General features: G+C 38.4%; 3 protein-coding genes across 6 annotated transcripts in view; 2 read left to right on the top strand and 1 right to left on the bottom strand.

Annotated features, from left to right (window-relative positions):
• Positions 1-1197: 1197 nt before the first annotated feature.
• Positions 1198-4916, bottom strand: tmed4 (transmembrane p24 trafficking protein 4). Its single transcript, XM_029435255.1, has 5 exons — positions 4707-4916; positions 4046-4146; positions 3822-3947; positions 2338-2484; positions 1198-2222 (listed from the first exon to the last, which is right to left on the bottom strand). Exons 1-5 carry the CDS (start codon positions 4843-4845, stop codon positions 2073-2075), a joined length of 663 nt encoding a protein of 220 aa, XP_029291115.1. The 5' UTR covers positions 4846-4916; the 3' UTR covers positions 1198-2072.
• A 1298-nt stretch (positions 4917-6214) lies between these two features.
• Positions 6215-19907, top strand: ikbkg (inhibitor of nuclear factor kappa B kinase regulatory subunit gamma). 4 transcript variants are annotated; one of them, XM_029435247.1, is made up of 16 exons: positions 6215-6601; positions 7390-7530; positions 8419-8672; positions 9235-9309; positions 9394-9495; positions 10017-10196; positions 10784-10845; positions 11082-11129; positions 12141-12243; positions 12509-12624; positions 14504-14656; positions 15136-15208; positions 15305-15439; positions 16674-16810; positions 17258-17334; positions 18931-19907. In XM_029435247.1, exons 2-16 carry the CDS (start codon positions 7392-7394, stop codon positions 19101-19103), a joined length of 1827 nt encoding a protein of 608 aa, XP_029291107.1. In that variant the 5' UTR covers positions 6215-6601; positions 7390-7391; the 3' UTR covers positions 19104-19907. The 4 variants fall into 4 exon arrangements, with proteins under 4 accessions (XP_029291107.1, XP_029291108.1, XP_029291109.1 ...); XM_029435248.1 differs by lacking the exon at positions 11082-11129; XM_029435249.1 differs by lacking the exon at positions 9394-9495.
• Positions 19908-20561: 654 nt separating this feature from the next.
• The window catches only part of sephs3 (selenophosphate synthetase 3), a 9808-nt gene continuing 7869 nt past the window's right edge, over positions 20562-22500 (top strand). The window contains exons 1-2 of the mRNA XM_029435253.1: positions 20562-20974; positions 21694-21797. Coding sequence (XP_029291113.1) covers positions 20698-20974; positions 21694-21797 — 381 coding nt within the window. The 5' untranslated portion in view covers positions 20562-20697. The remainder of the gene's footprint in view (positions 20975-21693; positions 21798-22500) is intronic.

Raw genomic sequence — 22500 nt, forward strand, 5'->3', positions numbered from 1 at the left:
ATATATATATATATTCATATATATATATATATATATATTCATATATATATATATATTCATATACATATATATATATATATATATATATATATATTCATATACATACATGCATACATATATACATATACATATATATATATACATACATATATACATATATATACATATACATATACATTCATATACATTCATATACATTCATATATATACATATACATTCATATATATATATATATTCATATATATATATTCATATATATATATTCATATACATATATATTCATATACATATTCATATATATATATATATATATATATATATATATATTCATATATATATATATTCATATATATTCATATATTCATATATATATATTCATATATATATTCATATATATATATATATATATATATATAGCTATATCTATATATATATATTCATATATATAGCTATATCTATATATTCATATGTATATATATATAGCTATATCTATATATATAGCTATATCTATATATATAGCTATATCTATATAGCTATATCTATATCTATATAGCTATATCTATATATCTATATATATATATATATATATATATGAATATATATATTCATATTCATATTCATATATATGAATATATATATATATGAATATATATATATTCATATTCATATATATATATATATATATATATATTCATATATATATGAATATGAATATGATATATATATATATATATATATATAGCTATATATATATAGATATAGATATATATATCTATATATAGCTATATCTATATCTATATATATATATTCATATTCATATTCATGAATATATATATATGAATATATATATATTCATATATATATATATATTCATATATATATATGAATATGAATATGAATATGAATATATATATATATATATATATATATATAGATATAGCTATAGCTATAGATATAGATATAGATATATATATATATATATATATATATATATATATATATATATGTGTGTATGCATGCTAAAAAGGAGGATTAAAGAAAAGCGATATCAAATTGACATGTAAGGAATCGAGGCCAGTAGAATATTATGAACTCAGCGGAAAGCCTGTTAGAAAGTTACAAAACTATGTGCAACAATGACAAAAAAAAAAGTCTACATAAAATGATGCATCAATAAACTACTTCGCTATTACTCGTAACAGCATCAATATTTTAATTCTTACACATCTACTTCACTCCTGTACGACCATAAAAACTATCTCAGCTCACGAATGTCGTCTCTGCTTCTTCTCCAACGGAAATAGAAAAGTTACATGTCCAGTGTTGTGAATAAAAACGCAAACAAAAAAAGGCAATTGGAATGTTGTGCTACTGTGTTGTAAAATAACAATAGCCTAAAACATTTGCAAGGAATAACACAGTGCCCAGGATTGATAACTGCCTTTGTAGCATTTATGGCTGATACTAAAGGGATAGCTGGGATGTATGAAGAACTTGTACATACTCAGTGTGTAACCTGCAGTAGATGGCAGTCGGCACGGCCCCAGTCTGTAGAAACAGGAGTACCAGCAGGAAGCTAAGTAATGTACTGCTGTGGACGGGGCAGCAGCAACACTTATTTTAGACTCCTAAAACAATCAATAACAGTTTAAGAGTACACCGTTTTTTAAATATTTAGCTTTCTGTCATACAGTCCTTTCAGACTGGGAACAGAAGCTGTCATCTATGCTCTCTTCAAAGCCACCAGACTCCATTGACAAAAACAGTAATTTAACTGGCAGAACACAGAGTTGCTGTCTGAAATAAGTGTTGCTACTTCCAGTCCACAGCAGTACATTACTCAGCTTCCTGCTGGTACTCCGGTCTGTTTCTCCAAACTGAGGACGTGCCGACCGCCAGCTGCTGCACCGAGTATGGAGAAGTACCATACAACATCCAAACTATCCCTTTAAGACCACGTCTCCCTCTGGAGGTTTCTGCACCCTGCGTGGACCATTCTCCATTCCAGTCAGTCAAGTCTGTCTGCTCGTGTTCATGTTGTTTCCTAATGCTGCCGTTGCTCACAGAGACATCACACCAGTTTCTTGGCCTCAAAGAAGCTCTTGAGGTGCTTCATCTGCCAAATGCCGGTGACGATGAGGATGAGTGTCTGAGCGATGGACCACCAGAGAACACGCTGGTTGGTGCTCTCACTTGTCATGCGAAACCGCTCCTCGCGATACTGCAGAACACACGATACACGATCCAGTCACAAACAGCAACTACACCTCATTAACTTAGGAGTAAACCCGTCACCCCTGTCATTACTTGGTGTACTTGTATTTTTTTTTACTCACCCTCTGGTAGTTTTGCTCCTTCTGGATTTGCTCCACTTGGTCCAGCAGCTGTCGGGCTCGTAGCTGCAGCTCGGTGAGTTTGTCCTTAGCTGCAATTTCAGGGTAGTTGTTGGTATGTTCTCCCACCTGAATATCCAGATGCACTCTCTGCAACATTGGGAGACACGTAGGGTATTCGTATTCAGTGGGCATTAAGAGAAATTGTCAGATAGGATTTTCATTTTTTTTTTTAAAGCTCAGAAAAGTAGAGCGTACTGTGAAAAACTTCTTGGATTAGATTAAGAAAATTAAGTTAATAAAATCAGACTAAATCAAGTCTGGTTTAAGAATTATTTTTATCATGAGCGGTGAAACTGAAACTGACATCCCGACCCAGAATCACTGATATTCATAAACGCTTACAATGGTGACAAAACAAATGGATGAGAAGGAAAATATTAAAACTCAATTAAAAGTCAACAAAAGATATCTGGAAAACATTTTCAGCCTTTTCCGGAGAAAGTGGAACTTTTAAGGTCATGGATGCTGGGTTTTAGTATTAGTATTATTATATTTTTGTTTTATATTTGATTCGTCGATTAACACTCATACGATGTTTCCGACTAGTTGAAATATTAAAATCACCATGAAGCTTGTGTTTACCAGAGATGTGCTCATATTTTTTGGGAAAATACTGGGATAAATAAAACTTACAAATTGGACTAAGAGGGGGGGGGGGGGGGGGGGGGGAAGCCCTAGAAAATATATCTAGAAAGTAAACTTCCTTCCTTGTTACTGTTCTGGGCGTGCACAGCCTGTCCTTGATTGACATCTCCCTCACTCTCCTTATTATTTCCTTAGCATTGTTACACCTGTTGGGCGGAACAAATGACACCAGTGTCACTCTTATTGGTACATTAAGTCCGATGACCTCATTTAATTCCAAGCAATGCTCTCCCTACCTTCATTTTGAGCAGATCTTATCTAATCAGCCAGAATAACTGGAAACACCTGTGTGGGTGTGGAGGACTATTAGGCTACAGCTCCTTGGGTAAGAATGCAATGCATTTAAAAGCTTGTTTTCACTGGAATACTGTGCACAGTACATCGCAGGAGCAGCCTTCCCATCACTTCAAGACATTTACACCACCAGGGTCACCAGGAGAGCCCACAACATCATCAGGGACAGTACACCCCCCGCACAGACTCTTCCCTCCCCTGCCATCAGGCCGGCACTACAGGAGTCTGAAATCCAGGACCACGAGACTGACAAACAGTTTCTATTCGCAGGCCCCCCCCCCCCCCAGACTTTTTGAAACCTCCTTTGTGAATCAGAATAGCCTAAAAATAAGCCTCCTCCCCTGAAGTAAGCCTGGTGGTTTATGAAACAGCCCTCAGTTTGTACAAATAAACATGCAGGACATTGTGTCAAGGTCGCAGTGTGAATACATTGAACATGAAAGTAAGGTAATCAACAAAAATCAAAGCGGTGACTATGTTCATACCAGTTTTCCTCCTGCAAACAGAGCCAACTTGGTGGAGTTGGAGTGCAAACAGATCTGATGTTCTCCGGGAGTGTGGGAGGTGAAGGTGAACCGTCCATCTGACCCATATTGTCGAGAGAGGATAATCTGGGAGAGTTGGAGAGAAAAAAAACGAAAATCTTTAGATTGTATTTACAGCACATGTATGTGGGTGTGTTTCATAACACCACCTCCTCTGTCCTAACCTTTGTATCTGGATCCTTGATCTCGACATGCATCCCAAGACCAGGTGTGGCTGCCAGGAAGGAATTTGTCAGTTTGTCCCACAGCTGAGTCCTGTATTTTCCTGTCAGACAGACAAAGCAACACAGACACGTGCCATCAGCTCACCAGTAATCATTCAAAGGAGATAAACTTTGCAAGGCTGTTGCACCAGTAACATAACAATAGGAAAAATAAGAATATAATTAGTCGAAATATTAATATAGTAAATTGGTATATTCAACATAATGTAACCTATGTTACAATGTTCACCATAAATGCATCACAGATTCCGTGAAGAACGTGCAGGTGCCCCACCGCAGACAGTCCGCCAATGATAAGTCACCTACCTAAATAAGTAACTTGTGGCAAATATGACTTATTATTCAGAATAATGACTCTGGTGTAACACTATCGCTCGCCCAGAGAATCTATACAAAATGTAAAGAGGCTAACTAGCAGACAAAAAATCTTACAGAAAACTTCAATGTATGTGCCAAAATACTATGAACAAGACGTTTCTTCCAACTGCAAGTATTTTTGTCGATACTACTGTCATATTCAATGCAGCATCTTTGATGGAGCCAGCTGTTCGCTTTTGCGTTAGCTAACGTTACGTCAAGCTAACGACACACAACAGCTTACCAATAACCATGGTTTCATCTGGAATTTCTTCAATGAAGCATTTCTTCTCCGTCTCGCCTATGTGGAAATAGAGCGCGTAACTTGGACAAATCCAAGCTAATATTAAAACAAATCTTGCAGCAGGGGTGGCGAGCATCATGTAGCTTCTTTCACTTTACGCACATCAGCAAATGAAGCTCTGATGGTGCAGCCAGCTGACGTCATCTCCCACTGCGGAAGAAGGAAGGGGATTTCCTTTAAAGAGGGTCTGTTTTTGCCCTAAGTAATGCTTCTCAGGCAGCACTCACTTCCAAGCTGTATAACCTCCACACCAGCCCAGGAGACAGGCATATGCATGTTTATATACATATATATTTTATCTCTGGAGAAGGCTCTATCATTTTGTATTCATGTTTTGTCTGATGAAAGTTTTGAGTTGAATGCCACTTTGGATAATTGATCAAAATAGTTTAATCAAAAGTTCAGTGTAATTTCACTTTTTGTAATAATTGTGTAAAAAATGTATGCAGGAAAAAAGTTTGGGCTCCCCATCAAAAAATATTTTTGGTCAATAAGGTTAAAGGTTAAAATAATTTAGCAATGTTATCCGGTTGGGTCCTTTTTTGCTAAAATCATAAATTATAAATCGATTTAAGCTGTGCCTTAACTGATTACCATACTGTCCACAAATGTATACATACCTGTAAACTATGGCAAGATATTTGTAGATTTATCTTGGATAATATTAGCTGATACTACTTTTACTTTTAAGTGTCAACTCAATATAAACAAAAAATTGTTTAATCTCATTATATTTTTTGCAAAAACTAAAACCTCACATTATTGTTTTCAAGAAAGAAATGGATCTATATATTAAGAAATATAACATCAGAAAAAATAATCAGAATCATCCCGTCATTTGCTTTTATATATACCGGTATTTACATATGTATTTGTTTAATTTGAAGTCTTACTGTTTACTTATCGCATTGTATTGTTAACTAATTAAATAATACAGTCTCAACCAAAATGTAGTATTACAAGTAAAAGTCCTGCATTCCTTTAACTGAAAAAAAAGTACAAAAGTGTTAGCATCAAAATATACTTAAATGACCAAAACTAAAATTACTCATTATGCAGAATTGCCATTTTCGGAAAAATATAAATGATATCACTGGATTATAATTAGTGATTCATTTATGTATACATTATTTTAATTTGGCAGCTGGTAAAGATGGAGCTAACTTTAATAACTTTTTATACTACCAGGAATGTTAATAAATAATAGTACATCATAATTCATTATGATATTAACCTACACAGTAACTAGTAATTAATGTTGTCAAATAAATGTAGAGCAGAAGTACAATATTTGCTTCCAAATTGTATGGAAGTACAAAGTTGCAGAAAATACAAGTACTCAAGTAACGTACAGTACTTGTAAATGTACTTAGTTACTTTCCATCACTGAGTCTGTGGGTGTAACTCATGTTTAACCCAACGCGGTTGTTTGAAGGCTGAGAGGAAGTGCTGCCTGAGAGGCTAACCTCAGGGCGAAAAAATCACACTATTTCCTGAGCTAACAACACTCGCTTCGGCTTTGACAGATAACCTCAACCCACCTTTAAAACCTACATTTTGTTAGGATACCGTTACAAAACTTGGCAAAATGCCTTTTGGAAGATATACAGTTCGGTGAAGTAGGTCGTTGTTTATGCCAGTCAACAATTGCCCCAGATATACTAGCTTCTGGTTGCTAAATTATCCTAGCTAGCTCATAAGCTACATCGCTAGCTATCTAGCATCAGCAAGCTTTCTAACGGTGGCTAAACAGATTCGCTTACTAACAGGCTGGATGTGAGTGACAGCTTGGTTACCTGTTATTACCGGACAACAACAGTGAAAAAGAAGAGCGGGTAAGAGGACACTGTAGTAGTGTAACAGTTACTGAACACATATATAATCCTGTCTTAGTGCGGTGTAAGAAAACAACATAATTACATTGTTTATTATAGCTAACATTGTTAGCTTTAAATAAAACTAGTTGATTACCAGTTTGTGCGTTTGGTAATATCAGCAGTTGAAATTGACGTCTGGCGGTTTTACTTCTGTCCATGGTGTGTGTTAAACAAATGTATAAAACAAGCTATGTGCTTCATTCGAGCTCTTTGCCTCATAGTATTCGGAATGACGTAATGTTTTCGTCCTGTTCACCTACACCTGTATGTAGGTTATACTGCAGCAAGAATAGTAGACGGACACTTCCCGAGTGAGTGTTTAGACCAAAGCTTGACAGCGGCCAAATGGCGTCATCAGACGCAAAATGGACCAGGACGTTGACGAGGTTTTAAATTGAAAGAGAAAGTTAGTACCTGAGGCCGCTTAACGGGGATGAGGCGTGGTATGTCATGTGTCAGTATGTGATGATGTTTCCGTCCCGTGAAAATGATGTTTCCTCCCCCTATACAGTTGGGGTTATGGTTTAACGTAGCAGAGATAACTGATTATGTTTAGGGTAAGGTGGGGGTCAGGTTAATCCCAGAAAACGACGGGTTGTACTAAGGGATAAGGGTTAATAAGGTTACAGACAGGTAAAGAGACCTCATCACAACACAGGCATTGTCATTTGTGCAGTGATGTTCCCCTTTGATAATGGCATAATGAGGTGTGTCTGTGTAGATAATAACCTGCATGATTTCTATAGGGATGGTGCAGCCCCAACCTGATGGCCCAATGCAGTGGGACATGTCAGGAGAAGAGAGTGGTGGGACCCTCAGGGTCCCACCGGAGCTGGCTGCCAATGAGGTTGTGACCAGGTTGCTGGGTGACAACCAGCAGCTTAGAGGTAGGATGTATTCCCATAATTAATTAATCATTTCTCCAACTAAATGAAAACATCTGAAATTATTATTTTTGTCCTCCAAATTCTATCCCTATTTTACAAAAATATATTTGCACCCTGTCTATAATTGTCAACTGGCAGCTAGAAACCTGGGTGTAATATTTAACAGTGTAATGTCATTTGAAAAACAATTCACAAAACTCGTTCTATCATGTATTTATCAGCTGATGATCATCTCAGTAATCAGGTCTCTTCTCTCTCTGCCTGATTATTCATTATTCAATTCAATCTTGATTAGGTTATTGCAGTGCACTGTATTCATGGTTTAGACAAAACAATATCATGTTTTCAGTACAAAACGCAGCTGCTCTGATAAGAACAAATACTAGAAGACAAGACCACATCAAGGTTTTAGAAGATTTGACTGATTACCTTTTAAGATCTGAGGCTTGCAGAATCAGTGACATCTTCTTTTTAATTACTTCTCAAAACATATCTGCGAAAATGTCTTGTCTGTTTTATTATTATTATTATTATTATTATTATTATTACTATTATTATCTTGTGTGATTGTTTGTTTTTTTATACATTTTTTAAAAACATTTTTTAAAATTGTGTTTTAATCCTGGTCCATGTAAAGCACTTTCTAACTTTGTTTCGAAAAGTGCTGTATAAATAAAGTTTTCAATATATTCTATTGTACAAACAGTGTACAAAACGAGCATAAAGGTGCTCCCAGGTCCACAATCGTGCATCATATGTTTAAAAAATACTTTATTTTAATTTAAATGTTAGAACTACATGTTATAATTGCATGTATATATGTAATTCTACGTCTTGTTGAAATAGTTTCTCTGTGTCACTCTGTTTGACATAACCTCCTACGTCCAGAGGCCTTGCGGCGGAGCAACCTCGCCTTACGTCAGCGCTGTGAGGAAATGGAAGGATGGCAGCAGAGGACAAGAGGTGAACGAGAATTTCTCAGCTGTCGTTTCCAGGAGGCCAGGGCCCTGGTGGAGAGGCTGGCCCAGGAAAACCACTCTCTGCAGGGTCTGGTGAACGGACCAGCCTCCTCCTCTAACCACTGCTGCAGCTCCAGCCAGACTGAAGATCTGCAGGGGCGCAGACAACTGGACGGAGCACAGGTAGGCTAGTTGAGATTCACACATCTGTTACCGCATAGTCACACATTTGTTTTTACATTTTAACAAATTAGTTCCACCGTTACATAGCTTCCCCTGTTATATTTTCTAATGCTGTGTTGGTATGTGTATGTGTACGCAAAGATTAGTTCACCTCTTTTTCCCTGGTTCGTTATTTTTTTCTGTGCATATTAATTGTCTGCTTATATTCCATATTGGACTTAATGAATATTTAATGATGCATTTCATGTGTTGTGTCTTTGTCTTCACACATACACTGGTGTTTTTTGTAATTAATGTTATTTATATTAATGCAATTAGAGATAGAGACAGAACTATTCGACATTCTTTATAAAATAAACATGACTACAGGACAGCAGGGGAACAGTGGCGTCGGCAATATTGACATTTAACAGAAAAAGTTAGTGACAAAAGCTCTTCAAGTTTTCAACCACTAAGCATCACATCTAAATGAGGAAACGTCTCTTTGTGTGGGCAAAACTCCTACTAATCGAAGCTCCGCTTTTCAAACGTTTCCTGTGGGTTTTGGAACCACTTGTTTCAGACACTAGATCAGCTGGAGAAGAAGAGAGTTGAAGACATGGATCAACACACACAGACCACGCCACCTCGCAGCCTGGTAAGATGTATGACACTGTTTTTTGACACAGTTTTGTTGTATTTGTTTGTTTTTCAACTAACTGGTATGTTCATGTGTGTCTAGGGCGATGCGAGTGTGCATAGCTCTTTGAGTAGCGCCCTCCCCTCTCCCTCCACCTCACTTTCAGAGGTATGGGGGGAGATAGTGGGCAGGAAAGATGGCCAGGTGAGCCTGCTCACTGCATCCCACTTCCTCCCCCAATCAGATCCCTGACACTTCCTCTGTGGCCCTCCCACCTCCAGTTTGACCTTTCACCTCACCTTCTCTTACATTGCATTCAGACAGAGGTTAAAAATCCTGTGGCCTGTGAAGTCGGAACTATAAATACAAAACCTGATGCCTCATGTTTCATGTAAAAAAAAGTCACAAGGCAATATAAATCTTGGGGTAATCACGTTTTTTCCTTATATTTAGTAGGAGCACTGGATTTATTGGTAGTTGGACAACAGAAATGTCTCTGTGTCTCACTTTAAAAAGCTCTAATCCAACAATTACCCCTTTTTTAAATCCCTCTCTGTCTCCTTTTTTTTTATCTCACTTTGTGTTCTCTCACATCTTGGTGTATATCCACATTTTGCTTGGGGTCAGTCCTCTAGCCCGGGGTGAACGTGGTCTGTCTCTGTCCAATTCCCTCCTGCCATCACTTCTCATCCCTGTTTCTTTCGCTTTTATGTCTCTCTCCGCAGCCTGTGGAAGGTGCAAATGATTTCCTCCTGTTGCTAAAGAGCCACAAAGAGAAACTGGAGGAAGGGATGAGAGATATGAGGAAGAAGAATGACGAGCTGGAGAGGGAGAAGGACGAGGGGGAGAAAGAGAGAGAGCGAATGCGGCGCTGCATTGACCAGCTACGGGGCAAACTGGCACAGGTAACACCGTGATCCAAACACATGCACATTGTACTCTAGGAACCAGTACTGCACATGAGCAGGATAGACATAAGTAAGAAAGTCACTGTGGCAGAGCTCCAGACAAACCTGTTTGACTGTTTCTTATCCTTTTACCTGTTTATTTAGTTTATGTAACGGACCTTTCACTGTTTGTTATTGTGTCTAATCAAGTCTCGCTCAAGGAGAAGTCTCGTTCTGAAATATCTGGTGACTTGTTGCCGGAAGACACCGGCGGTAAAGTGTTTATTGTATTAGAGTACAGAAAGCTTAGTTTTAAATACAAAGATTTTCAATGTAATGGATAAATATGAAGCAGATTTTGACCATGTGGATGAGGCCTCGCCGTGCTGTGAGATTGCAGAACGAGACTGCTTGAGTGAGACTTGGTTGGACACTATTGAGTTAGACACCACAATTAAATTAGAAGAACTTCGTGCCCCCTGAAGGTAGGCTGCTTATAGATCAGACATTCAGCTGCTTGTAAAAGACGTCTCTATGCACAACAGAGATGTTCTGGAATTCGCCGCCTTGTGTGATCTAATGGACTTGTGTGAATGTTTTTACAGGCAAGCAATATTACAGAGGAGGCGGCCCAACATCGCTCTGAAGCACAGCACTCCTCTGACTGGTATGATATGTTTTCCCTCCCATTAAAAAATGTGCTGTGCATTGTGTGAAACTAAACCAAACTAAACTGACTTTCTGTGTTAATATAGTTGTCATGAGTCATTGGTGCTAATTAAGCTTAACTGTATATCTGCAGACACTAGCATGCTTTTTAAATGTATGCATTTCTTCCGCTTAATAAAAGGTTGACGTTTGAGATGTCTTCCTCCTCCTTCCCCTCTCTGTTCCCTTCTCCAGCTCTAGCCTGGCTAAACTCACAGAGCAGCTTCAGGCCACACAGGGCAGGTGAGCCCACAGCTCTGTGTGGCTTTCTCTTTCTCACTGTGTGCATGCCTTCACTCGACACACTGCTGCCACCTGCCTGTCTCTTGTTTTTGTTTTATGTGTGATTTCTTTAATCTGTTGTTTACTTGCAAATACAGCATATTTTTGTTTTTCTGTCATATGTCACATACCATTTCAACAATTTAATATTTATTTATTATAACAGTTTACTTGACATTATTCAACTGTCATTTCATTTCACTTGACACGTGTTCCTGTGAAACTCACAGAATCAGCTGTTTTCAATTCCTTTGTGGTGCATTTATTCCAGTACTGTAATTAAGTAGTTATGAGACGCTTGTCCTTCACTTTCCATGTTATGCTTTAAACTTCTACTCTACTATAGATAAAGTGTACTTGTACACTATATTTATGTACAGCTGTAGTTACTGGTAGTTTTTCAGATTAAGATTTTGTATACATAACGTATGATACATTTTTAAGTGAAATTAACCAACAGAATATGAAGCAGTTGAAATGAGCTCCACAACAAACTACAACATTACAATATTGTAATGCAACAATATCAACAATCCTATAACATAGTAATGTAACACTGACGGGGCCCATTTTTACATTTACTTTCAATACTTTTGTTGCAAATACCTCCGTACTTTTACTTTATTAAGAAAGAAACAGGACTTTTTACTGTTTCATAGTGTGGTATTTTATTAAAGGACTACCTTATATGATATACATACTTTATTAAGTGATCTGAATACTTATTCCACCACTGAACAGAATTAACATTAATTAGTTACAGCTGAGTAAATGTGCTACATCTTGTTTAGAAATTGTTATTGTGTAAATTATAGTTTAATTAATTTGCAGCTCTTGTGAAAACTCTTTAAAATTGCAATTTCAATATAGGAATGATCAATGGTTCAGCCCTACTTTATTGTAGCATTACATATATGTGGTACAGTACTTCTTTAAACCCCCAGTTCAGTTATGAATGTGTTGTGTCTGTAGGTATCGTGAGTTGGAGGAAAAGCTTGATTACCTGCAGAAGAGTTCAGCTCAGCGGGACAGAACTGAAACTCTGCTCAAACAGAAGGACAAGGACTGTGCACAGGTGTGTACTATGAACAGCTGGGATGTTTACTTCCATAAACAAACATTTTCCAGTCTTCCAATTGCTAAAGTTACAGATGGTGGCACTGTAGCAAGCAGCCTTAAAATATCAACCCAGATACCTTGAAGCTTTTTGAAGCTAATGTACCTGCAAGATTCTTGCTGTTCGGAGTTGTATCCTCATGATTGTTTGCACTTTTTGTAAGTCGCTTTGGACAAAAGCGTCAACTAAATGAACTGTAATGTAAAGTAATGTATCTTTACAGCTGGCTAAGGACTGCGAGGCTCTGAAAGCCCAAGCAACATCCCTATTAGGAGAACTGAATGAAAGACAGAGCTGCCTGGAGAAAAGCGAGCATGAACGCAAAGTATTGGAAGAAAAGTAAGCGGCACGTCAGCATACGTACATACATACATACGTACATACATACATACGCACATACATACATACATACGTACGTACATACATACATACGCACATACATACATACGTACATACGCACATACATACATACTGCACATACGTACATGCGCACAAATGTACATACATACGTACATACGTACGCACATACGCACATACATACGTACATACATACATACGTACATATACGCACATACATATGTACGTACATGCGCACATACGTACATACATACATACGCACATACGTACATACATACATACGTACATACGTACGCACATACATACGTACGCACATACATACGTACATACGCACGCACATACATACGCACATACCTACATACATACATACGTACATACATACATACGCACATACGTACATACGTACATACATACGTACGTACATACATACGTACATACATACATACATACATACATACGCACATACGTACATACATACATACGCACATACGTACATACATACATATGCACGTACATACGTACATACGTACGTACGTACATACATACATACGCACATACATATGTACATACATACGCACATACGTACATACATACATACGCACATACGTACATACATACGTACGTACGCACATACGCACATACATACATACGCACATACATACATACGCACATACATACATACGTACATACATACATACATACGTACATACATACATATGCACGTACATACATACGTACATACGTACGTACATACATACGCACATACATATGTACGTACATGCGCACATACGTACGTACATACATACATACGCACATACGTACATACATACATACGCACATACGTACATACATACATATGCACGTACATACGTACGTACGCACATACGCACATACATACATACGCACATACATACATACGCACATACATACATACATACATATGTACATACGTACGTACGTACGCACATACATACATACGTACATACATACGCACATACGTACATACATACATACGCACATACGTACATACATACGTACGCACATACGCACATACATACATACGCACATACATACATACGCACATACGTACATACATACATACGCACATACGTACATACATACATACGCACATACGTACATACGTACATACATACGTACATACATACGTACATACATACATACATACGCACATACGTACATACATACATATGCACGTACATACATACATACGCACGTACATACATACATATGCACGTACATACGTACATACGTACGTACGTACATACATACATACGCACATACATATGTACGTACATGCGCACATACGTACATACATACATACGCACATACGTACATACATACATACATACATACATACGCACATACGTACATACATACGTACGCACATACGCACATCACATACATACATACGCACATACATACATACGCACATACGTACATACATACATACGCACATACGTACATACATACATATGCACGTACATACATACGTACATACGTACGTACATACATACATACGCACATACGTACATACGTACATACGTACGTACGCACATACGCACATACATACATACATACATACATACATACATACGCACATACGTACATACATACATATGTACATAAGCACATACGTACATACGTGCATACAAACATACGTACATACGCAGAGACTTGTCTGTGTTTCTACAACGGCGTATTTGGACCATTGTAGGTCAATCCCCCGGCTCCGTTTATTTATTTGATTTGTACCTACAATTGCCTTAATCCGCCCTTGTAGTGTTCACCTGTAAGTGGTCATGTGTGCTGATGTGTTTCTCTCTGCTCTACTCGAGTGTAGGCTGAGCAGTAAGATGAAGGCCCTGCAGGTGGCAGAGAGGGAGTTTGAGCAGCAGAGGAAGCAGCATCATGTGGCCATGGACAAGCTGCTGCTGCAGACCCAGAGCCTGGAGCAGGCCCTGAAGACAGAGAGACATGTTGTCACGGAGGAGAAGTGGGTTCAACACACACACACACAGACAAACAGACACACACACACACACACACACACATAAACATTTCTGCACTATGATGATATTTAGAAAGATTTATTCCAGAGAGGGAAATAACAAACAAAAAGGGTTTCCTCTGATGAGTGAAGTGAGTGGTAACTCTGTCACGATGTATGAAACATTCAGTGAAGAGAGGAATGGAAGGTTCAGTACCATGGCGGGCCATCATGTACGGCAAAGTTGTTTTTTTAATCTGGTGTGAACAAGATATTAACTTGTTCTATCTCTATTATCTCATCTACCAACACAATACAATTGTAATGTTCATTGTTTTTATTCTAGAATTGTGATCTCTGCTTCAATGTGATAATTAATGCTACTGGGTTTTGTTCAAAAGTTCTTCAACACTGTTTCCAGAGCGACATCTCAGATTTGATGTAATACTGTGTGGAAAAATGTTGTTTCCCTTTTTTCCTCTCAGGAAAAAACTGACACAATTGCAGCATGCCTACACGTGTCTTTTTAGAGACTATGATTCTAAACTGAAGAGTGAGGTAAAAACACATTCAAACCTCTATTTACCCTCATTATTTGCTATTTAGCGCATGTATTCACATCTTTACATTCATCTCTGTGTGCTTGTCTTCCAGGGAGGAGATCTGTGCAGCCGGCTAGAGGAGGCAGAGCGAGCGCTGGCCCTGAAGCAGGATCTGATAGATAAACTGAAGGAGGAGGTGGAGCAACAGAAAGGCTCCCTGGAGACTGTCCCAGTCCTCACTGCACAGGTACACTCACACATCATAGTGTTGATGTACTGGCATTTCTAATTCAATACAATATATTGATATTCTAACCCACATGAAAAACTTATTACAATAAATACAACTTTTTGCATTAATGAGAACAATATTCTTTTAGAGGTAGTTCACCTTTTCTAAAGCCTTTGAGATTGTCACACATTGAAATGGCAGGTGAACACACACACACACACACACACACACACACACACACACACCGCTGCAGTGGTTTTAGCTTATTAAAGATGGCAAGTGCAGAACTTTCTGCAACTTTGGTTGACAAAGAAAACAGCAGGAGTGCTGTTTGGAAATACTTTGCATTTGAGTGAGAGTGTGGAGGCTCTGCAGCCACTGCAGTGGTGTGTATGTCAACTCGCTGTCGGAAACAAGAGAGCAAGAACGTACAGCTGGATATTTATGGTTCAGAAAATTTGTCTTGAATTCGTTTCAAATATTCAGAGCATACATTCACACAAATCACTTTGTTCATTTGAATTGTTACATTCAGTTCAGTTCAAAGATTTGTAGTCACTGACCTAACTACTAAGAACGAAGTATCGCATCACTGTTCACTTCAGTACAAACACCAGTAGGCAATCGCATCATTGTTCATAACTCTGCTTCTGACTTCTTCCATGCAAAAGTCATTTTGGTCTTTTTCTGTATTGAACTGCTATATGCAGTTCACTGCTATCACCCCCTTTCCACCAAGACGAACCAAATTCCAGTTTTGGGCGTTGACATTATGTCAAAGACATCTATGTGTTGTGTTGCAGAGATGAAACAAAAACAACAAGTCTTTCCCTCTGGTGGTTTTGATGATTGTTGAATTTAGATTGTATGGGGGTCAGTAGTAGAGGTGAAATACTGCCCCCTATTTCTTGTGAGCAGGTGGCTCAGAACTACACATTGAAACTTTAAACTGATAGAAAGGCCCGAGCTGCGGTAGGAGGCTAACAGTTATCAGCTGAGCAGTGTTTAAATGTTGTACCAGGAATGCTTCCCCAAAGCAGGCGGAGATGTAACAGGTTCTGCTCGTCCAGCTTGAGGATTCAGTTTTAAAAATTGGCGTCATGGAAGTTAATTTAGCCCGCCTATGAGTCACTTGTCAGCTATGCACAAATCATCCACACCCACATTTGAATATGTTTGTCTGATTCAGGTATATTGAAAGGTGAAGTCGCATCTCCCTCCCTCTCTCTCTGTCTTTGTGTTTGCTCAGGCTGAGATCTACAAGGCAGACTTCCTCGCAGAGCGAGAAGCGAGAGAGAAGCTGAACCAGAAGAAAGAGGAGCTGCAGGATCAGCTGACTCAGGCCCTGGCTGAGATTGAAAGGCTCAAGCAGGAAGCCACATCACGGTAAATAAAAGCTTCTCTGAAAGGGGGGGGGGGGAAGCACAATACAGGCCCATGTCCATGATGATAATTATGTGTGTCCCCAGTCACACAGTTGATAGCTCAGTCTGTCTTGCTCTGAGCTCCAATTGGCTATTTTGAGATAAGTTCAAATCTGTGTTCATGTCCTTTCTGATCCAGGGTTACATAGTGCTTGTGTGCTGAATTCCTCTCCCTACACTCTAATCAGATGCTGTATTAGCATCTTGAGGTAACTTTAGCTTTACTGCAGCCGTCACCGAAGGCAGGGCTGTTGGCACGTCGTCAAGACTGACTCTTCATATCTGAAGTCAGAGCTGTATCTGCCATTGTCTTCTGTGTATTAGGAACATTATATGAGATAAGGTATTTATAGAGATATTAAAAAGTTTCATGAAACATAAATGTTGCCTTTGTCCACGTCTGTTTCAGTGCACGTATGGAGCAAATGAAGCTGAGACACCTGGAAGACTTTCCAACACGGGCGCCACACATTCCCCCACCACAAGGTACGTCACAACCAACACACACAAATGCACACATTCAAAATAACATGCACATATATGTGAAGTAACGTGCATGAATTAAAGTGGGTCAGAAAATATTCTATACATTTTTAACATATTTTAATAATAGATTGTATAGTTAATAATCATTTTTAAAAAAGCTCTGTCGCTCCAGCAAAAACACAGATCAGGACTTAACTCTTTAATTTTCAACTGTTTGACGATGAAAAAGTTACTTTTGAAGAAATATAGTTTTATAGAATGGGTGGTGATGTTGTAATAGACTACATTTACCTTCAACACTGATTGAACATCCACATAAAAGGTGGCACATTTTCCCTTTTTAAGTAAAAGTAGCAATACCACACAAAAATACACAACAATACTGTTACACGTAAAAGTCCCGCCTTTAAAGTTTTACTTGGGTAATAGTAGGAAGTTTTAGCTTAAAATGTACTTAAGGTATCAAAATTAAAAGTACTCATTAGGTAACAGAATGACCCCTATTATTGTATCGGTATTATTGTATAATATATTATCAGATTATTATTATTAATGATGGAAGCAGCATTTAAAATGTTTGTCGCTGGTCAAAGTGGAGCTGATTTTAAAGCTGCACTAATAATTGTTTAAATATTATTGAATCAATCAACTGTATGTAATATAAAAGATGTTTCTGATAGTTCTGAACCTTCAGAATTCTCCGGCTCTATGGAGCTTTTTAGCCTCTTTTAGCTCGTAGTTTTTGTTTCCCAGCAGAGTTACTGAATGGTTCAGTTTCAGTGTTTCCAGCATTAACAGGCAGCTGGTTTCAGTAAACAAGCTCCAGAAACCCACTGTGCATCGCCTATCCAGCACCAAGCAGCAGACAGACACGGTTAGACGAGCTGGTGAAGAAAGTGGAGCTGATTTAGCAGCTAAACAGCTTTTTTCTCAGAATTAGTTTAGTCCAAGAACAGAGCTAGAAGAGGGTAGAAATTGGACTTACACTCACCAGGTGGAGAATGATAATGTTGCTCTGTCTGATGGATGTATAAATAAGCAACTGTTAACAAGTTAGCTTATCATAAGTTGTGTTTACAGCTTGTTCTGCTGCCAAAGCAACCGAAGAATATTGTTATACTATTTTAAGGAACTTGCTTACTGCTTTTTCTTTTACAATTTGTGTGATTTTTATATTTGACAAAATATATACAAGAGTAATGATTATAAAGTTTTATCTTATATTCTCAAAATGTATTTGTTGCAACAAAAACAATATTAGTTTAGTACGTTCCACCCTGTTGATTAGTTTAACTCTTTACAATGTATCCTTTTAAAAACCTATGTCTTGTCAATACATGTAGTGAAGAGGAGGAATGCAAATATTCTAGAAAATGACATACCTCTGGATTCTACGTCAGCACAGTATTTAAGTAAATGTACTTAGTTACTTTTCAGCACTGAGTATTGTATACTGTCTTGGCTTTTGTGCAGCTTTAACTGTAGTGACCACTGAGTCTTTTGGGTTCCTTTTTATAACAAAAAAGGAAAATGTATTTATAAATGTATTTTTTCTGGTAAGACGTTGTTTTAACATGCTTTTTCCCCCCGTTGCAGCTTTCAACACGGTGCCCCCTGCTCCCTCGTTCCGCAATCAGGGTTTGGCACCACTGGGTGATCAAGGGGTAGCCGGAACTGAGGAGCTGCCAGATTTATGTTGTCCAAAGTGCCAGTATCAGGCTCCAGATATGGACACACTGCAGATACATGTCATGGACTGTATACAGTAACATGAGAATAGTTCACCACGTATACATATATACATATACAGTAGATTTACGTCTACTCCCAGCTCTGGGCACAGCCTCGAAAAAACATGTTTGGTAGTTGCCCCTTACTCTCTCTGCCATGTAAACACACACACACAAACCTGACTACAGACTGAGCATCTTACCATTTAAAAAATCTAATATGTTGGAATCAAGACAAGTGGCAATCAGATGATAGTATGAACAAGTGAGAGAAGAGAATGATGGCAAGATAATCAGCATGGTATTTTCCTAGAAGGGCTCCATTGATTCAGAACTCTGCTGTAGCTTTTACATTTTACAACCCGTCCTTTTCTCGTCGTTCTCTTTTCTCCCAGCACCTGTTCTTTTATTTTGCCTCTTCCCTCTCTCCATGCCTTGCCTCCTAGATGGCCCACTGATGCACATGTCCATCAGTATTTATATATGATCCCTAATTGTCCCTCTTCACTCTTGTGGGATAGTGGCAATTGAGGAGGAATAAGTGTGTATACTTTGACTGCATCTCCAGGTTATACACGTATACAATAATTGAGTGACAGTTCAGGGGTACTTTTTCCCTCAAAGGAGAAAACGTGACAATGTGAATAACCTAGTGAGCTTTAAATAATATACAATATTCAAATATGTTTTGGTCATGAATGTTGCTGTCTACATTTCCTCGAAACATGTATTATTATATATTAGAGATGGATTCACGCTTATTAAAAAAAAAAAAAAAAAAAAAAGTAGCCATTCTCTGTGTCCTATGCCTGTGTACACCTTTGACTGCACCACTGCTTTAAACCTGACCCTGAACCCAATATCGCTCTGTTTGTGCCCTTTATTCTGTCACAACCTGTGGCACCCTGCTATTTATCTATCCGCAGGTAAGCACATTGAGGGTCCTTCACAGTTTTCGTGAATATTGTCTGTAATTATTGATCATTTTGTGCAAAGAATATTGTTTCAAGCTGTTGAAGATTTACATAAATAAAGCACTTATTAGTCCTTGTGTGTGTTTAGTCGCGTGTGTACCCTGAATGAAGTGCAGCTGGGAAGAAACCATTTACGAAAATCATAATAATTTAATATTCATTAGAAACGGCAATATGTTATAGTTTATAGTTTTATAAGTAATAATCCCAGAACAAATAACTATAAACCATAGCATCGGAAAAGGTAGCGTTTTACAACGGTTCGATTCTGCGTCAAGTTGAACAACGAGACACAGAAAAGGACCGGAAATCATAAATTCCGCCTTCAAAATTAGACATTTGTGTCTTTATTTCTGACGACTGTGCTGTCGTAATGGGTTTAAATGACCTTTTTCTAATATTGTAAAAATCCAAGTCCAATGTCAAAAGTGTTTGGTAAGAGTGTGTAGTTTAGGATCCGTGAATCTTGCCATAGACATGCACACTAAGAATGTATACGGCGGAAGTTCCGACCGGAAGTCGCATTGGTATGATTGTGTTTTACACTCGTCTCTTGTTTCAAGCAGCGCTCGCCGGACACACGCTTCATTCATCCTTACGTCTTTATTTGCCGGTGTACGAGGCAGGCGTTGTGAGTTTGAAGTGGTTTTCAGGCAGGCATGTCAGGCTCAACTTCCCCGCCTCCATCGGCAGAGGCCGTGGGGGCCGAGGGATGTTTCCCCCCCGGATACAAGCCTTTCAAACCCGAGGAGCACGGCCTGGAGCGCGGGTTCCGTCTCACGGCTTTTTCGGACCTGAAAGGATGAGGCTGCAAGGTCCCGCAGGAGGCTCTGCTCAAACTCCTGGCGGGACTGGAGACGGACCGGGCCGATGGGACAGGGAAGGCCGGAGACCAAACATCGGAGTTTGGCCAACAGTTGCCCGGACCCCGACTCGGTGAGAAACTAATTCTGAATGATCAAAGATAGCTTTCATGTCCTGTGCTGTCAGTGGCGGTTAGCGTCAGTTATGTAGCGTAACTGTTGCTAACAATGCTAGCTTGTGTTAACTCATATGGCAGCTCATTTGACAGATGGACAGCTATGGGTGAATTAAAACCATTAGTTCTTAATAGTCCTCAACTATCGAATGTGTTAACATATAACCTACTTGCAGTTGTAAGTTTACACCAAGCTATATCGTTAATGCATATAATAGATACTAACCTAGCTAGCTAAGAGTGGTCACGAAGAGGGCACAAGTTCCGCGAGTTATCATATTACCATACGGTAGCAATGATTCAGCAGAAATCTTTAATGCGTTGAGGTGCAAAGTTCATGCTTTTGGTCAAACATTCCTTCTAGTAAAGAAGTTTCGCAATCTTGAGTGGAAGCTCTGCACTTAGTTTACTGCTTTTTAGAGGCGTAACATCAGTAACATTATGTGGAAAGCATTGTATGTAGTTACACTGAGTGACCACAAACATATAAACCCCTGTATTAATAATATATTGTAATGCAATTTCATATAAAAGTCCTGAAATGAATACTACCTTTTTAGTAAACACCACCACCACAAGTACACACACGAACTAATAAAGTAGTATAATCACTCAACAATTCACTGACCATAAGTTCATAATTACAGCAAGGCTATTGTGCTTCATGTGTTTCCAGGTGTAGGGATGGACTGCTGTGTGATTCCCCTGAGGCATGGAGGGCTCTCACTGGTCCAGACCACAGACTTCTTCTACCCTCTGGTGGAGGATCCTTACATGATGGTGAGTTACTGTACTGGCAGGTGTATTCCTCTGTGAAGCACTCGCATAACTGACTGTATGTTGGATATGTACAGTGTAACATCATTGAAACACTGTACTGTGTGTACATCATGTAATCTGTACAATTTGCATTTACTATTCCTTAAGAAATATGTATTTTATGATGTATCTGCTGTTAGAATCCTGAATTTGTACTATCACCAAATGCTGACATTATGTAACCTGTGCATTTTCATGAAGTGTTTTAATGATCTGCTCACTTTAGAAAAGGTGGCATTTACATTCCTACTACAGAAAGGCCAATGTGAAAAAATACTGGATGAAACAGGACTATTATAAAACACAGGAAGCACTGTTAAAAAAATAATAATACAATGGGGCACGGGAGCATGCGGAACAAAATGATTTAAAAGATTTCTGCAAAGTACTATTCATGACTAAAGCCTATTTGTCCTCCTCCCCCCTCATGAGGATGACCAGTGCAGTGGTTTCACACATAAAACAAATTCATCAATTTGTCAAGTTGAGTTGCTGCGTTTTGGAAAGATATTGAGGGTTGTTCACTAAACTCTAACCTTAAATCATGCAATATCCGTCTAGATGTCGATGTATGACGCCAGCATGTCAAACTCCTTTGCTTACCAACACAGCCAGGAGGACAACAAAATATAAAAAAATTCCAAATTCTATTTGTAGGAAACAC

This window comes from Cottoperca gobio, chromosome 7 (assembly GCF_900634415.1).
Source record: "Cottoperca gobio chromosome 7, fCotGob3.1, whole genome shotgun sequence".
Taxonomy (NCBI): domain Eukaryota; kingdom Metazoa; phylum Chordata; class Actinopteri; order Perciformes; family Bovichtidae; genus Cottoperca; species Cottoperca gobio.

Coding starts and splice junctions, on each gene's coding strand:
- tmed4 (XM_029435255.1), bottom strand. CDS start 4,845: ATGATGCTCGCCACCCCTGCTGCAAGATTTGTTTTAATATTAGCTTGG. Junction 4,147..4,706: donor AGATGAAACCATGGTTATTG/GTAAGCTGTTGT, acceptor TCTGTCTGACAG/GAAAATACAGGACTCAGCTG. Junction 3,948..4,045: donor TCAAGGATCCAGATACAAAG/GTTAGGACAGAG, acceptor CAACTCTCCCAG/ATTATCCTCTCTCGACAATA.
- ikbkg (XM_029435247.1), top strand. CDS start 7,392: ATGGTGCAGCCCCAACCTGATGGCCCAATGCAGTGGGACATGTCAGGA. Junction 10,846..11,081: donor GCACAGCACTCCTCTGACTG/GTATGATATGTT, acceptor TCCCTTCTCCAG/CTCTAGCCTGGCTAAACTCA. Junction 15,209..15,304: donor ATTCTAAACTGAAGAGTGAG/GTAAAAACACAT, acceptor CTTGTCTTCCAG/GGAGGAGATCTGTGCAGCCG.